This window comes from Mobula hypostoma, chromosome 7, assembly GCF_963921235.1.
Source record: "Mobula hypostoma chromosome 7, sMobHyp1.1, whole genome shotgun sequence".
NCBI classification, from domain to species: domain Eukaryota; kingdom Metazoa; phylum Chordata; class Chondrichthyes; order Myliobatiformes; family Myliobatidae; genus Mobula; species Mobula hypostoma.
In genome coordinates this window covers 45189175-45207873 of record NC_086103.1, presented here as the reverse complement: position 1 = coordinate 45207873, position 18699 = coordinate 45189175, and the positions used below count along the sequence as shown (strand labels likewise).

General features: G+C 42.3%; 1 protein-coding gene across 1 annotated transcript; it reads left to right on the top strand.

Annotated features, from left to right (window-relative positions):
* Window positions 1-9245: 9245 nt before the first annotated feature.
* Window positions 9246-10427, top strand: LOC134349283 (heterogeneous nuclear ribonucleoprotein A3-like). Its single transcript, XM_063053356.1, has one exon. It carries the CDS (start codon window positions 9289-9291, stop codon window positions 10252-10254), a length of 966 nt encoding a protein of 321 aa, XP_062909426.1. The 5' UTR covers window positions 9246-9288; the 3' UTR covers window positions 10255-10427.
* Window positions 10428-18699: the final 8272 nt, after the last annotated feature.

The window sequence follows — 18699 nt, the reverse complement described above, 5'->3', positions numbered from 1 at the left end:
ACTTTTTTTTTTACTTTATACTTTATTATCGCCAAACAATTGATACTAGAACGTACAATCATCATAGCGATATTTGATTCTGTGCTTCCCGCTCCCTGGATTACAAATTGATAGTAAATATTTAAAAATATTAAAAATTTAAATTATAAATCATAAGTAGAAAATATAAAAATGGAAAGTAAGGTAGTGCAAAAAAACTAAGATGCAGGTCCGGATATTTGGAGGGTACAGCCCAGATCCGGGTCAGGATCCGTTCAGCAGTCTTATCACAGTTGGAAAGAAGCTGTTCCCAAATCTGGCCATACGAGTCTTCAAGCTCCTGAGCCTTCTCCCGGAGGGAAGAGGGACGAAAAGTGTGTTGGCTGGATGGGTCGTGTCCTTGATTACCCTGGCAGCACTGCTCCGACAGCGTGCGGTGTAAAGTGAGCCCAAGGACGGAAGATTGGCTTGTGTGATGTGCTGCACCGTGTTCACGATCTTCTGCAGCTTCTTCCGGTCTTGGACAGGACAACTTCCGTACCAGGTTGTGATGCACCCTAGAAGAATGCTTTCTACGGTGCGTCTGTAAAAATTGGTGGAGGTTTTAGGGGACAGGCCAAATTTCTTTAGTTTTCTCAGGAAGTAAAGGCTCTGGTGAGCCTTCTTGGCAGTGAACTCTGCTTGGTTGGACCAAGTCAGGTCATCTGTGATATTGACCTCGAGGAACTTAAAGCTTTTGACCTGTTCCACTTGTACACCACTGATGTAAATTGGGTTGTGTGGTCTGCTACTCCTTCCGAAGTCAACAACCAATTCCTTCGTCTTGCTGACGTTGAGGGATAGGTTATTGTCTTCGCACCATGCCACCAGGTTCTTAATTTCCTCTCTGTATTCAAACTGTATTCATTACCCGAGGTACGGCCTGCAATTGTTGTGTCATCAGCAAACTTATGTATTGAGTTCGATGGAAACTTGGCTACACAACCATGGGTGTACAGTGAGTACAGCATGTGATATTGCTTAGCAACAGCTTCTCCAAAAATTGTCAAGTACTCCAGACAAGATTGCACTTGTAAGACATTTTCCTTATTTCCCATAAGATCCTTAATTGAAGGTATTAAGCCTTTAATTTTGTTCATGTTTGTTTTATATTCCCTTTGAAGACTTTCGATTCAATCCGCTAAAGCTTTTGAAGAAAGTTTAATTTCTCTTTTGCCAGCTCCGACATAAGGGTCGCTGCCGTCAGTCCCATGCTTCGATTCACACATGTGACTTTCTCCTTATTGCACCACTCACAATGAACCGTTTGTTCGCCCGCAGCACTGGCGATATTCAAATCAGTAAATGTAGTCAACGAACAAACTGTCCGCGCATCCACAGTGCTTAAACCAGAAGATCACAAGACAAAGGAGCAGAAGTAGGCCATTCGGCCCATCGAGTCTGCTCCGCAGCTCCCCCATGAGCTAAACTATTCACCCATCTAGTTCCAATTTCCGGCTTTTTCCCCATATCCCTTGATACCCTGACTAATTAGATACCTGTCAATTTCCTCCTTAAACACCCTCAATGATCGGGCCTCCACAGCTGTATGTGGCAACGAATTCCACAAATCCACGACCCTCTGGCTAAAAAAATTTCTCCTCATCTCTGTTTTAACTGGGTACCCTCTAATTCTAAGACTATGGCCTCTTGTCCTGGACTCACCCACCAAGGGAAACAACCTTTCCACATCTACTCTGTCCAACCCTTTCAACATTCGAAATGTTTCTATGAGATCCCCTCTCATTCTTCTATACTCTGATGAATACAGTCCAACAGCCGACAAACGCTCCTCATATGTTAGCCCCTGCATTCCAGGAATCATCCTCGTAAATCTTCTCTGAACTCTCTCCAACATCAGTATATCCTTTCTAAGATAGGGGGTCCGAAACTGCACAGAGTATTCCAAATGAGGTCTCACTAATGCCTCATAGAGCCTCATCAACACCTCCTTACTCTTATACACTATTCCTCTTGAAATGAATGCCAACATAGCATTCGCTTTCCTTACCGCCGACCCAACTTGGTGGTTAACCTTTAGGGTATCCTGCACGAGGACCCCCAAGTCCCTTTGCACTTCCGATTTTTGAATTTTCTCCCCATCTAAATAATAATCTGCCCGATTATTTCTTCTTCCGAAATGTACAACCGTACATTTGTCAACGTTGTATCTCATCTGCCATTTCTTTGCCCACTCTCCTAAACTGACTAAGTCTCTCTGCAACCTTTCCGTTTCTTCAACATTTCCTGCTCCTCCACCTATCTTGGTGTCACCTGTAAACTTAGCCACAAAACCATTTAATCCATAATCCAAATCATCGATATACATCATAAAAAGAAGCGGCCCCAACACCGACCCCTGCGGAACACCGACCCCTGCGGAACACCGACCCCTGCGGAACACCACTAGTAACCGGCAACCAATCAGAATAGGATCCCTTTATTCCCACCCTTTGCTTTCTGCCTATCAGGCAATGCTCCACCCATTTCAATATCTTTCCTATAATTCCATGGGCTCTCATCTTATTAAGCAGCCTTATACGCGGCACCTTATCGAAGGCCTTTTGAAAATCCAAATACACAACATCCACAGCCTCTCCCTTGTCAATCTTATTTGAGATTACCTCAAAAAATTCCAATAGGTTGGTGAGGCAGGATCTTCCCTTCATGAAACCATGCTGGCTTCGGCCTATCTTGTCATGCACCTCGAGGTATTTCATAACCTCGTCCTTGAGGATTGACTCCAATATCTTTCCAACTACCGATGTCAGACTAATAGGTCTGTAATTTTCTTTTTGCTGCCTCCTTCCTTTCTTAAATAGCGGACCTACATTTGCGACCTTCCAGTCCTCCGGAACCATGCCAGAGTCTATTGATTCCTGGAAGATCATTTCCAATGCTTCCACAATCTCCAAAGCCACCTCCTTCAGAACCTTTGGGTGCACCTCATCCAGACCGGGAGACTTATCTATTCTTAGTCCACTTAGCTTCCCAAGCACTTTCTCTCTAGTAATCTTGACCAGACCATTCATGGGAACAAATTTCTTTACCGTAGTGGATACAGCTACAAAATGGCCAGAAGTGTTCCCAATAGCCTCCACTATAGCTTCTCACACTGTTGATGTGTTGAGAAGGTCTCATCAAGGACTGGTGTTCCAGAACATTTACCCAGTGTCAATGGACCACACTTAGTTGCACAATAAATTCAGTCATTCCTGAAAATGAATGGAATAAGACACATTGCATCTGCACTGTACCACCCAGCTACAAATTGCTTGGTAGAAATTTCAGAATCAGAATCAGGTTTAATATTACTAGCATATGTTGTCTTTGTGACTGCAGCAAAATGCAGTACTTAATCATAGAGAAAATCATGAATTGCAGTAAATATATAAAATTTATAAAATAGTTAAATTAGTAAGTAGAGCAAAAATAAAATTCTAAAAGTAGTGAGGTGGTGTTCATGGGTTCAATGCCCTTTTGAGGCATCACTCCTTGGAGATGTCCTGGATACTACCGAGCCTAGGGCCATGATGGAGCTGACTAAATTTACAACTCTCTGCAGCTTATTTCAATCCTGTGCATTAGCCCCCGCCGCCCATACCAGATGGTGATGCAGCCAGTTAGAAAGCTCTCCATGGTACATTGATAGAAATTTGTAAATGTTCCTCAAACTCCTAATGAAATATAGCCACTGCCATGCCTTTCTTGTAACTGCAACGATATGTTGGGCTCAGGATAGATCCTCAGGGATTCTGACACCCAGGAACTTGAAAATGTGCTCCCTTTCCACTTCTGATCCCTCTATGAGGACTGGAGTGTGTTCCCTCATCTTACCCTTTCTGATGTTCACAATCAGTTCTTTGACCTTGCTGTTGAGAGCAAGGTTGTTGCTGCGACACCACTTTCAACTGGCTTACCTATCTTGATCCTGTACACCGCTCATTACCATCTGAAATTCTACCAATAATAGTTTTATTGTCAGCAAATTTATATATGGCATTTGAGCTGTGACTAGCCACACAGCCATGGGTGTAGATAGAGTAGAGCAGTGGGCTAAGCACACATCCTTGAGGTGCGCAAGTGTTGTTTGGCAGCGAGGTGGAGATGTTATTTCTGATCCACACAGACTGTGGTCTTCCGATAAGGAAGCCAAGGATCCAGTTATAGAGGGAGGTACAGAGACCAGGTTCTGGAGCTTTTTGATCAGAACTGTCAGAATGATTGTGTTAAATGCTGAGCTGTAGTTAATTGACAGCATCCTGACACAGGTATTTATATTGTCCAGGTGATCCAAGGCCACGTGACGAGCCAATGAGATTGTATTTGCCGTAGACCTATTATGACAATAGGCAAACTGCAGTGGTCCAGGTCCTTGCTGCGTCAGGAGTTAATTCTAGCCATCAACAACCTCCCAGAACTTTTGGTCTGACACTAAAGGATGCACTACACTGAATCAGCAGCTCACCAATATGGTTATTGTATATTCCTCAACCAACAACTCACCAATTTTCCTGTTCCTGGCTCCACCTCTGCACTCGTGCTTGGATTTACTCAAGCCCAATCTCAGAAGGAGTATGCAGGACAATCAACTGAGACAAGTTCCTTAAACAAGGAGGTTCGATGTTTCACTCCTGGACAAGCAGTCCTGGAGAGGGACTGCAAAGGTGATCAAAAGTGGGTACTTGGAAATATTAAGAACAGGACTGGACCACTCTCCTACACAGTGGAGGTTGTGTTTGATGTCATTTGGAGATGACACATCAAACAGATGAGGAGAACAGAGTCAATTCTTCGAGAAGAAAACTGTCCAGAGCTGTCAGAACCACTTCCTGCGGTCCCAGAGTCAACGAGTCAACTCCTACAACCAGAACGGAGGAAGCCCCAGAACCTGAGATTGCTTCACAGCCACAAGTCTCACCTGCCAAGCAGAGCCAGCTGACTTATCAGGAAAGACATTATCCCACAAGAGTAAGGCCTCCACAGTGAGTAAATCTTTAGGCCTGAATGGGACAAGTAAAAATTTACTATACTGTGTATGTCTATATAATAGTTGCATCACATAGTATACCGTGTAGGTGTGTGTGTGTGTGTGTGACAGAATCAGAATCAGGTTTATTATCACTGGCATGTGATGTGAAATTTGTTAACTTAGCAGCAGCAGTTCAATGCAATACATAATCTAGCAGAGACAGAAAAAAATAGTAATAATAAATAAAATAAAATATAATAATAAAAAAGTTAATTACACATATTGAATAGATTATTAAAAATGTGCAAAAACAGAAATACTGTATATTAAAAAAGTGAAGTAGTGTCCAAAGCTTCAAAGTCCATTTAGGAATTGGATGGCAGAGGGGAAGAAGCTGTTCCTGAATCACTGAATGAGTGCCTTCAGGCTTCTGTATCTCCTACCTGATGGTAACAGTGAGAAAAGGGCATGCCCTGGGTGCTGGAGGTCCTTAATAATGGACGCTGCCTTTCTGAGACACCGCTCCCTAAAGATGTCCTGAGTACTTTATAGGCTAGTGTCCAAGATGGAGCTGACTAGATTTACAACCTTCTGCAGCTTCTTTCAGTCCTGTGCAGTAGCCCCTCCATACCAGACAGTGATGCAGCCTGTCAGAATACTCTCCACGGTACAGCTATAGAAGTTTTTGAGTGTATTTGTTGACATGCCAAATCGCTTCAAACTCCTAATAAAGTATAGCCGCTGTTGTGTGTGTGTGTGTGTATACGTGTGCGTATATTTATATACATATTCTTTTGATTACTTTTCAGAGTTATAAAGCATAACCCGTGTCCAATCTGCATCACTGCACACTTGTCTGGATGAAATTCCATTTGCCATTGCTCCACCCAATTTTCCATCTAACCTATGTCTCAACTTTATATGCTACATAGCGCTCCAACAATTTTTATGTCAACAGAAAACTGACTAACCAGTCCATCCAGATTCTAATCCAAGTAATATAATATGACAAACAACAATGGCCCCAGCATCACTTCCTGTGGTGCACCACTCCTTACAGACCATCAGCCACCGCAGTGTGCCTCCTATCACCAAGCCATCTTTAGATTCAGGTGGAGTGTCAGTGTCAGGTTTACTACTACTGACACGTCCTGAAATTCGTTGTTTTGCAGCAGCAGTACAGTGCAATACACAATAAATTATTAAAAGCTGCAATAGCTAATATGAAAATAAAACAAATACTGCAAAAAGAGAGCACAGTAGTGAGGTAGTGCTCATGGACCACTCATGTTTGATGGCGGAGGGGAAGAAGATGTTCTTAAAATGTCGAGTGTGCGGCTTCAGGCTCCTGTACCTCCTCCCTGATGGTAGTAATGAGAAGAGAGCAGGTCCTGAATAGTAAGGTTTCCTGCTGCCTTCCTGAGGCACCGTCTTTTTGAAGATGTCCTCGGTGATGGGGATGGTGGTGATGTCCTCGATGATGGTGATGGCTCAGTCTACATCCCTCTGCAGCTTTTTCTGATCCTATGTATGGAAGCCTTCATATCAACATATCCCGGATCCCATAAGCTTCTGGGCCACCCTACCATGCAGGACTTGCTAAAGTCCATGCAAACTGTGTCTACTCTATTGCATTCATCAAATTCCTCAGTTAAATTAAAACAAAAACAGAATATGGTGGAAACTCTCAGCAGCATCTATGAAAAGAAAACCAAAGTTAACCTTCCAGGTTGAAGATCCTTTATCTGGCATCAGTCATCTTTACCTGTTCCGATCCTCAGGAGTGTCTCCAGACCCACCAATTTGAACGACTCTAAAAAGGCTTAGCAGACCGCAATACAAAGGCTTTTCCAGTGCCGCAAAGATTTAAAAAAAAACATTCAGACTATCTTGAAAAAATTCCAAATTATTGAATTTACCAAATTTAAGTTTCATAGCTGCTGAAGTGGGATTTGAAGTCTGGAATACCAGTCTGATTATGCAGTGACTGATTCTACCTTCATTGAGACAAAGCAAAACTTAGACCAAAACAATTCTTCTAATCTTTCATGAAACTCCTCATCACATTTCTTGGGAAAGAATTACTCATGTCTCATGTGATTTAATTGCAACAAATGAAATTGAAAGTCCTTCTCATTCCTTCCCGATTATCTTGATAATAAAGGGGAATAGAGCACAAATACGTGGGGTGATTGATAAGTTCATGGCCTAAGGTAGAAGGAGTCAATTTTAGAAAACCTAGCACATTTATTTTTCAGCATAGTTTCCTCCTACATGTACACACTTAGTCCAGCGGTTGTGGAGCATACAGATCCCTTTGTTGTAGAAGTTGGTGTCTTGGACCTCCAGAAAGTGGTCCACAGCAGGGGCAATTGATAAGTTCATGGCCTAAGGTAGAAAGAGAGGAGTTATACAGCTCTCATTACATGCACGTGTAGTTCAACTCTTTGAGTAAAAATCAGAAAGTTTGAAGTATGCTCCACGACCGCTGGACTAAGTGTGTAAATGTAGGAAAAAGTGTGCTAGGTTTTCTAAAATTGACTCCTACCTTAGGCCACGAACTTATCAATCACCCCTCATGGAGCAACTCAGAAAACGAATTAAATAAAAAATTACTTTTGTTTGCCATGTTATGTGTACTGTATGATCGAAGTGGGGACAGGGGGCGAATCATGAACCTGCACAAAGATAGAGCTGTCATTTAACTCCCATCTGCTTGTCTCATATCCTTTGGTGGAATTTAAACATTAGATACTATTTGGGGTGGTGTTATGTTGAATTGGTTGTTTATAAATGTGCAACAAGAGTTCCTTGATAATTTTATTTGTTGATAAATACATTCTATTTGTTGATAAAAAACAAACCTATATAAGATAAGGAAAAGTGCATTACAGAAGCTTGAACAATTAGTCAAAACTTTTTAAACATTCATTCATGAAAGAAGACACATTGGAGTTGAAGGAAGTAAAACGTATTATGGTATGGTATGTCTTATACAGTAGCTGAAATTTGGTGGATATTTTATAGTCAGGCCAAGTGACTAAGTATTAAGCATGATCATTACTGTGTTTTAGATAACATTTTGTATCTATGTTGTAACCTGTTGTAAATAACATTTCCCTTGCCTTTTCTGAACTCTCATTGCCATTGGGGTGTTAAGAGAGTGGGTGGCCAAAATTAATTGCAATGACAACATCCGTAAATATGCTCAAATTTTTATTCCCTTCCAAAGAAAACAAGCACTCAATAACAAATATATGTCTTCCTCTCATATATTCGTGCAGTAACTTAAGAATCAAGTATGCCACCTCCTTTTGAAAAAAAAAGTATTCGATTTTTCAGTTCTTGTTTTAAAGCACGCCGGAAGCGAGCAGGACCAAAAATAATTTAGAGTTACATTTCCTGAATAAGGATTACGCCCTACACCCCGCCATTATTAAAAAAAGTTTTTTATATATGCTCTTAAACCAAAGGTAAGATTCCAAAGCTCATCCAATCTATTTTACTTGAGATCAAAATTAGATTTATGTCAGGCCCATTCTTTGTCAAATCCGGTACGTATAAACGCAAACTCTGAAATTAAACACCAGGAAGTAGCTTCAAAAAGTCTGGGAAAGATGATAAGTTCAGCTTGTGATCATTTCACTCTTGCAGATGCTTGAGAACGCACCTAAAAAGTTTGCATATTTTGCATGATTTGCTTACACAAACTTCTTTAAGTCCACTAAGACACGGCCATGTGCGGCATTATGCCTCTACAATTCCTTGGGAATTACTGGGACGTTTTTGGCGCGATGTGAGCACATGTCCACAGCTCGCCGTGTCAGATCCGCAGGTGCCCATTTTGAGCTCATGGAACGAGCACGGCCCCGCAGCCTGCAGCTACTCCGCATGGCCTTAAAGCTGGCGCCGGATCACTGCCGCCAAAGCAGTCGTCAATTCCGGGAGGCTGGGGATGCAAATTAGCCAGGCCCATGGTAATCAGGGTTAGCGCCAATGTGGCTGATGCAAGAGATTTTTTTTTATACAGAGAAAAATATTTTTTTCAAGGAAGGCCGAGTACATTTTAACACTGAGGGACATTTTACATCCCCTGTGCTGGTTCCTATTTCTGGTGAGGACAATGGAACGGACAAGCTGTAGCGCAGAATGGGGCTGGGGTTACCTAGCAGCCCGGGCTGGACCAATCGGAGGCGCCCAGCGAGGTTGAAGTCACGCCCCCGCCGCCGACGCTTATATAGAGCTCATTAGGCAGTCAGTCAGTCTCCTGCAGTGTGTGGTGAAAGCTGCTGTACAACATGGCGAGGGAACAGCTCTGTAAGCTATTTGTTGGCGGGCTCAGCTTTGAAACGGTGGAAGGGAACCTCAGAAACCATTTCGAGAAGTGGGGCAAGCTAACTGACTGTGTCGTGGTTCAAGATACGATCACCAGGCGCCCCCGAGGCTTCGGGTTCGTTACGTATTCTTCGCCGAGCGAGGCGGATGCTGCAATGGCCGCTAGGCCTCATGTGTTAGATGGCCGCACGGTAGATCTGAAACGAGCTGTGCCGAGGGAAGACTCGAACAAGCCGGGCTTCAACATGAAGGTAAAGAAGATCTTCGTGGGCGGCATCAAAGAAAACCTCAACGAAGACGATTTGCAGAGCTACTTCTCGGATTATGGATTGATTGAAAAAGTGGATGTGATCTGTGACCGCGACACTGGCAAGAAAAGAGGCTTTGCCTTTGTGTACTTCGATGACCACGATTCTGTTGATAAAGCTGTTATCCAGAAGTACCACATGATTAATGGCTACCGGTGCGAAGTCAAGAAAGGGTTGTCGAAGGAAGAGATGCAGAGCGGAAGTAGATCTCGCGGTCGAACTGGCAGCTTTCCCCAAAGAAACGGTCGGAGTGATGGCAGTTTTGGAAATTCTGCCGGGTACGGGCCGCAAGGCGGCGGAGGCGGCTACTACAATGATCGAGGGGGCCGAGGAGACCTCTTTGGTGGTTATGGCGATGTTGGCCATCCCCGACGTGATCGTTCCTTTTCGGGAGGAAGTTATGGTGATCAAATTGGGAGCTATAGAGGCGGCGGTGGATACGATCGTGGTAATTTCCCGGATAGCTATGATAACTTTGGAAGCTATTCCCCTGAGCCGTCCCACTATGGCCCCATGAGAGGTGGGGGCGGTATGGAGAAGTATGCTGCTGGACCCTACAGGGGAGATTATGGTGTTAGTAGTAGAAACAGAAACAGAGATTATGGTGGATATGCCTTTTAGTTTATTCTTTTGTGTGTGAAGGGTGTTTGGGGGGAGGGTAAGGAATTTGGGTTGATGATTTAAAAGTAGGGTTTGCATAGCTGCAAAATGTATTCAAGTAATGCACACCAAGAAAACTGCATACTTTTGTTTTAACTTTTTTTCGTAATAAACTACATTGAATTTATCTCTTGTCTGTAGTCTCTCTTTCTGTGTAAAGCTTACCTGAAGATTTTAACCTTAGGATTCTAAACAGTTTGTATGAAACTGTTCTCTTACTTGATATCTAGTTTTTTCCAAGATGCATTTGGAACACGTTTGTGGTCCTTATGAGGAGAATTGGAATGAGACCAAGTGGAACCGCTGAATATTGGATTCATAAGAAATTAAGTTACTTAGGAAACGGAATATTTTTGAGGCATTTATGTTATAATGAGGTTCAGAAATCCATTTCACATATTCTTGGGACATTTATTGCTTCCATCTGACAACATGATGTTGAAATATTTGTGTAAGACATTGCCCTGAATCCTTGAAGTGATTGCCCTGCATTCACTTGCTGATGTATTGGAGCTTTTACATGAAATGTAATGTAATTGAAACCATGCATTTTAAGTCTCACTTTTTCCTCAACTGCTCACTTCAGAATGGTGCGTCTATAATTGTGCATGCAATCGGATAGCATTATTTACCTGCTGCTAAGAATATTTTTTCAATCTGCTCGTAGGCTGGAAAATCCAAGGAAGATTGCCAGCTCGCAGAATGTCATTCCCATCCTGTAAATTCAGATTATCTTTCTCTTCTTTGCTACCCCCCCTCCCCCCACACAGCATCACCGACAGATTTAATTTCTTGAATATGCCTTGAAACATGGTTCGGTTTGCTCATATTTTGCTTTTCCACTTCATGCCCCAAATTAGTGGCCTGTGCTTCTGTTTGGGAGGAGTGCTAGCAGTTTGTTCAGCACTCATTCAAGAAGTTATCTGCGGCAGTTGTTTTACATGATGCAAGGCATTAAAATAGCTGATTTTTAAACTCAGGTCTACTTGACAGCTATGAGTTTTTTCCCATCAATGCCCATTGATAGCAATTTCATTCCCACAATAGTTTGCTAAAGTTGAACATACTTGCCTATTCAGTTGTTGACACTACAGTTACCTCTTAAATGTTAATGTTTGTATGTTCACATCAACTAATCAATATTGAACTGTGGATTTTAAAAATGAGAATGATTGTACAGAGGAAATATACCGTATTAGAGTGCTGATGCTGATTCCACATCAGGCAGTATGCATAGAGAATCAGAAAAGCTCCCTTGCAAGCTGGACCTTTCTGCTTACTATCAAATGCACTGTTAATTTTAGTGGGATTACTTTGATACCAGAACATTAAAATAAAGTTGAAGGGAGTTAACTGGGGTAGTTAAATGTGAATAATGCACTAAATATATGGACACAGTTTGAAGAGAGACACTTAAATGTTTAGTTGGTCCTTTGGAGCATTAATAGACCTTTCATCCTGATCTAGGAACATTTTGTTCTTGTGTTTGAGATTATCAAGGCGGGTAAGTCCATGACTACTAAACCAGGTCTGAAAACAATGAAGTTGACATTGTGGAGCAGAAAGTCAGTGTAGGTGAAAGGCCACAGCATGCCATGAATAGGAAACGTTACAGGAGGTGAACGCGAACGAAATCAAGATACAAGAAATGTTGCGCAAAATGCTAAATGAAGGTAGGAAGAGTTGAAAACTTCTTTTGTACTTCCCAATTTCTCTAGTTTAATAAATATTTAGGTATTAAAGATTTTTATATTTGTCACTAGGATTTTTTCTCCATTTAAGCTCCAAGTACAGTAATGCAGCAGTAATTTTATATGTAGACAGTAGTGGAATGAACTACTGTTCTCATTTGCACAATTTTTAGGAAAATAATGCAACTGACTCAGCTAGAATATGAATGTAGGTGGAAGGGTGACCTGTTTCTTGGGGTATTCCAGAATGTTGAACCTGGAATCCAGTAGTTGCCAGTGCCAATGATTAGTTGGTGAAAACAGTGCAAAAGAGAATGGAACGTTACAATTCAAAATATAGTATCTTTATCTACCCCAGTATCCTGAACACTTCATCTCATCTGTAGGGCAAATCTGGTCAATTAATATACTAATTCAATGTAGTGTAAAGCATCTCTGATCAATTTTGTTGAAATGGCACAGAATTTAATAATGAGCTCCCAGTGGCATAGCAATTTAAGCTTTTTTTTGTGTTCCTTGGCCAATAAATGTAAAATTATCAGAAAATGCCAGCTAGCCATGTACTTATTGGTCTACTTTGAGTGGAAATGGGACCCATGATTTTGTGTTTATGATGGTATTGACCATGTATATGAGGGACTTGAGCTACAGAGTAATGCGGAGAATGGGACTGATGGGAGTTATTTACTGGGAACTGGGATAGATCTGAATGGCAGCCTGCTATGTTGTAGATGAGCAAGTATAGATGTACATGTGCCTTTGGATGCAAATGCATGAATAAGTGTTAAATAGAGAAGTAGAAAAGTTACTGTCAGTTATTAGCAGCTGCTTTTGTCCAGCAGAAACAAATCATTTGGGTATATTAAATTATTTTAACCAGTGTTCTGTTTTATTCTATAAGATATTTTTCTTTTATTATTCTACTAAGCCATGCTTGGTGAAACCACCATCTCTGGCCCGTGAATATTGTTTGCTTTTGAATTCAAGATGATTATTGTTTTTTTTTAAATTTTGAGTTTGGAGCCTTGATCTGGGATGTTCCAGTCTAAAAATAGAATATTCTGCATTATTTTTGAAGATTCATGTGTATGAATCTTGAGCTGCAAGATTTAAACCAATAAATGTAAATTTTGTTTGCTGTCTATTGTTTTGACTTGGTTTTCTAGCATTTAAGAGGAAACTATTTAAGATGTTGAGAATAATATCTCTATTCACAGACAGTTGAAGTTTGAATTCCTTTTTAGAGGTCATTACTACACAAAACTGGTCAGTTGTATTTTTTAAAAGTGAAATTGGTACCTTGCAATTAATTCCATGCTTTCCCTTCTAGGTTATTAATTGCACACATCTCCAGTAGCCCTAGAGCAGAACAGCGGGCTATTTTGGATTGAGCTTCTCAACACTCATCATTGCTGTCTACTGATCTGATAAAGGTGAGCATCTGTAGGGATGAATCTGCTCTTGCTGTTCACACTATTGATGAATGCTATATCTGTTTGCTAAATACTTGGAGGCTGGGGGGGGCGGTGGGGGGGGTGAGATCTTAACAATTTTGCGAGGAGTATGATGAATAAAGCGGATGAACTTAAAGCATGGATCAGCAATTGGAGCTATGACGTTGTAGCCATTACAGAGACTTGGATGGTGCAGGGGCAGGAATGGCTACTTCAAGTGTCAGGCTTTAGATGTTTCAGAAAGGACGGAGGGAGGCAAAAGAGGTGAGGGTGTGGCATTGTTGATCAGAGATAGTGTCACAGCTGCAGAGAAGGAGGAAGTCATGGAGGGGTTGTCTACAGAGTCTGAGGGTGGAAGCTAGGAACAGGAACGGGTTAATAATTACTGGGTGTTTTTTATAGACCACCCAATAGTAACAGGGACATTGAGGAGCAGATAGGGAGACAGATCGTGGAAAGGAGTAATAATAAACAGGGTTGTGGTGGGAGATTTTAACTTCCCAAATACCGATTGGCATCTCCCTAGAGTGAGGAGTTTAGATGGAGTGGAGTTTGTTAGGTGTGTTCAGGAAGGTTTCTTGACACAATATAAGCCTACAAGAAGAGAGACTGTACTTGATCTGGTATTGGGAAATGAACCTGGTCAGGTGTCAGGTCTCTCAGTGGGAGAGCATTTTGGAGATAGTGATCACAATTCTACCTCCTTTACCATAACATTGGAGAGGGATAGGAACAGACAAGTTAAGGAAATGTTTAATTGGAGTAAGGGGAAATATGAGGCTATCAGGCAGGAACTTGGAAGCATAAATTGGAAACAGATGTTCTCGGAAATGTACGAAAAAATGTGGCAAATGTTCAGGGGATATTTGTATGGGGTTCTGTGTAGATACATTCCAGTGAGACAGGGAAGGATGGTAGGGTACAGGAACAGTGGTGTACAAGGACTATTGGAAATCTAGTCAAGAAAAAAAGAAGAGGTTACGAAAGGTTCAAAAAAAAACTAGGTAATGATAGAGATCTGGAAGATTAAGGCTAACAGGAAAGAGTTTAAGAATGAAATTAGGAGAGCCAGAAGGGGCCATGAGAAGGCCTTGGCGGACAGGATTAAGAAAAACCCCCAAGGCATTCTACAAGTATGTGAAGAGCAAGAGGGTAAGATGTGAGCGAGTAGGACCAATCAAGTGTGACAGTGGAAAAGTGAGTGTGGAACCGGAGGTACTTAATACTTTGCTTCAGTATTCACAAATGGAAAAGGGTCTTGGCGATTGTAGGGATGACTTGCAGCAGACTGAAAAGCTTGAGCGTGTAGATATTACGGAAGAGGATGGGCTGGTGCTTTTGGAAACCATCAAGTTGGATAAGTCACCAGGACCAGATGAGATGTACCCCAGGCTACTGTGGGAGGCAAGCGAGAAGATTGCTGAGCCTCTGGTGATGATCTTTGCATCATCAATGGGAATGGGAGAGGTTCCGGAGGGTTGGAGGGTTGCTCCAGTGGTTGGTAAGTTGATGGAGAAGATCCTGAGAGGCAGGAGTTACAAACATTTGGAGAGGTATAATATGATTAGGAATAGCATGGCTTTGTCAACGGCAGGTCATGCCTTACGAGCCTGACTGAATTTTTTTGAGGATGTGATTAAACACATTGAAGGAAGAGCAGTAGATGTAGTGTGTATGGATCTTAGCAAGGCATTTGATAAGGTACCCCATGCAAGTCTTATTGAGAAAGTTAAGGAGGCATGGGATCCAAGGGGACATTGCTTTGTGGATCCAGAACTGGTTTGCCCACAGAAGGTAGAGTGATTGTAGATGAGTCATATTCTGCATGGAGGCCAGTGACCAATGGTGTGCCTCGGATCTGTTCTGGGACCCCTAGTCTTCGTGATTTTTATAAATGACTTGGATGAGGAAGTGGAGGGATGGGTTAGTAAATTTGCTGATGACACATAGGTTGGGGGTGTTGTGGATAGTGTGGAGGGCTGTCAGAGGTTACAGCGGGACATTGATAGGATGCAAAACTGGACTGAGAAGTGGTAGATGGAGTTCAGTGCAGATAAGTGAGGTGGTTCATTTTGGTAGGTCAAATATGATGGCAGAATATAGTATTAATGGTAAGACTCTTGGCAGTGTGGAGGATCAGAGGGACCTTGGGGTCCGAGTCCATAGGACACTCAAAGCTGCTATGCAGGTTGACTCTGTGGTTAAGAAGGCATACGGTGTATTGGTCTTCATCAATCGTGGGATTGAACTTAGAAGCCGAGAGGTAATGTTGAAGCTATATAGGACCCTGGTCAGACCCCACTTGGAGTACTGTGCTCAATTCTGGTCGCCTCACTACAGGAAGGACATGGAAACCATAGAAAAGGTGCAGAGGAGATTTACAAGGATGTTGCCTGGATTGGGGAGCATGCCTTATGAGAATAGGTTGAGTGAACTCGGCCTTTTCTCCTTGGGGCGATGGAAGATGAGAGGTGATCTGATAGAGGTATAAAAGATAATGAGAGGCATTGATCATGTGAATAGTCGAGGCTTTTTCCTAGGGTTGAAATGGCTAGCACAAGAGTGCTAGGAAGGTGCTTGGAAGTAGATACAGAGGAGATGTCATGGTTAAGTTTTTTGCTCAGAGTGGTGAGTGCGTGGAATGGGCTGCCCACGGTGGTGGCAGAAAGGATAGGGTCTTTTTAGAGACTCCTGGATGAATACATGGAGCTTAGAAAAATAAGAGGGCTATGGGTAAGCCTAGGTAGTTCTAAGGTAAGGACATGTTCGGCACAGCTTTGTGGGCCGAGGGTTCTGAATTGTGCTGTACATTTTCTATGTTTCTATATTTACTCTGACAACAGATACAGACTGGAACTAAGGCAAAAGAAGAATGAGGTCATGGGTTGCATTTGGATTATGGAAGAGGTGCCGACTGTGTTGAGGTGAATTAGGGATGATAAATCCTCAGGACCTGACGTGATGTCTCCTTAGACTTGAGGGAGGATATTGCTGATGTTGCAGGTACCCCAGACAGATATTTAAAATATTAGCCACGGGTGAGGTGCTAGTGTGGAGGATGGCTATTACTGTTCCATGTTGAACAAAAGATAATTAGGGAAATTATTGGCTGGTGAGGCTGACATTAGTCATGGATAAATTATTGGAAGGTATTCTAAGGCATATAATTATTTGAGTAAACAGGGCCTGATTGGGGATGGTCAACAGGGCTTTGTGCAAGGTTGGTTATGTCTAACCAGTCTTGGAGGTTACCAGGAAAGTTTATAAAGACAAGCCAGTGGACATTGTCTGCATGGACTTTAGCAAGTCCTTTGATGAAGTCCCATTTGGGAGACTTGTTAAGAAGGTTCAGTCACTTGGAATTCAGGATGAGGTATGTGGGATTCACAGGATAAGCCAGAGAGTGGTGGTAGATGGTTGTCTCTCTGGAGTCCTCTGACAGGTGTTCTGCAGAGATTGGTACATTGTTTACCATCTGTATTGATGACGTAGGTAATGTGGTAAACTGGAGCAGCAAATTTGCAGTCAACACCAAGATGGGGGGTGTAATGGACAGCAAGGAAGGTTATCAAAACTGGCAAAGTGATCTTGTCCAACTGGGAAAACGAGCTACAAAATGGCTGGTATTTAATATGGGTCTGAGGTGTTGCACTTTGGGAGGGCAAAACGGTAAGACACAGTGAAGAGTAGAACAGGGACCTGTGGATACAGATCCAGAATTCCTTGGAAGTTTCATTGTGAACAGATAATGTCATAAAGAGAGCTTTTGACACATTGGCTTTCAAAAATCAGGACATGGAGTACTGGAATTGGGGTGTTATGAAGTTGTACAAGATTTGGAATTTTGAGTATTGTATGCAGTTCTGGTCATCTACCTGCAGGAATGATAGCAATAAGCTTGAAAGAATGTAGCTAAAATTTGTGACAATGTCAGCAGGACTTGGGCTCGTCACACTACTGGAAAGTGATGTTTTAAAGGTAGTAATCAGGATCAAAGAAATAGCAGATGAACTGTGTTAAGTTTTTTTTTCTGCCAGTCTTCACCTTGGAAGGTGCCAGCAGTATGCCTGAAACTTGAGTGTTTCATGAGGCAGAAGTGAGTAGTCACTATTTCTTAGGCCAGCTGAAAGGTCTGAAGGCAGATAAGTCACCTGGACTGAAGGGATTGAGGAGGCAATTTTTGTGAGTTTTCAAGAAATGATTTTGAAATAGAAAATTGCAAAGGTCAAACTCTGGAGACTGGAGTGAAGCAAAATATAGGAAATTATTGGCAGTTAGCCTGACTTCAGTGATTAGGTAGATGTTAGGTGCGATTTCAAAAGTCCAGTTTAATCTCAGAGAAATGTATACAATATACATCTTAAAATGCTTTTTCTTCGCAAACATCCACAAAAACAGAGGAGTACCACAAAGAATGAATGACAGTTAAATATAAGAACCCCGAAGTCCCCCGCAGCTCCCCCTCCCTCCCGCGCGTAAGTGACAGCAAGCAATGATCGCCCCTCCGCCCAGCAGCAAAAAAAGCAGCAGCACCCACCACCAAACACTCAAGTGTGAGCAAAGCAATAACAAAGACACAGACTTGCAGGTACCCCAAAGACTTTGTGTTTCACCTGGCATTCGACATACCACAGGTTCTCTCTCTCTCTAGTTGGGGAGAAGGAGGTGTCTCCGTTCTCCGTTCTTCCTGGTGAGCAGGGAGACATAACAAACAACTCGCTGGTTTACAGTGTTAAAAGTCCATTATGTCGCTTTTTCCGATCTCTGTTCCCAAAGATCCCGGGTCTTTGGGCACACAACAGTAGATTTTCCAACTCCTCTGATAACATTGGTCTCCTGCCTGTCTCCAGAGCCCCAAGATCTTTGGCTTCCAAATCTGAGCCGGACTCTCAGGCGGAATCCTTGGCGTACCGAACAACAGCCAGTCCTGAAACCTTGAGAATGGGTCCCATTCCCACAAAGAACTGAAGTCAGCGTGTAACTCTAGGTCAGGGTCTTCACAAGAACCCTGAAAGGGAAAGATAAAGGTACTAAAGATGGAAATTCAGTTGTTTCCGAAGATGCAAGCGAAGGAGTCGCCGTTTAACGCCGTCTTAACTTTGCTCTGCCTCCTCAACAAGGATGAGGTGCTGTGGTACTAGGAGATAAAATAACTAAGTAGGTAGAAGTCAGCATGGTTTCCTTAAGAGGAAATTTTGCCTGACAATTCTGTTGGAATTCTTTAAGGAAGTAGCAGGCAGGATAGACAAAAGAGAGTCAAT

Bases quoted from the DNA above. Each gene is read 5' to 3' on its own strand.
- LOC134349283 (XM_063053356.1), top strand. From the start codon at position 9,289: ATGGCGAGGGAACAGCTCTGTAAGCTATTTGTTGGCGGGCTCAGCTTT.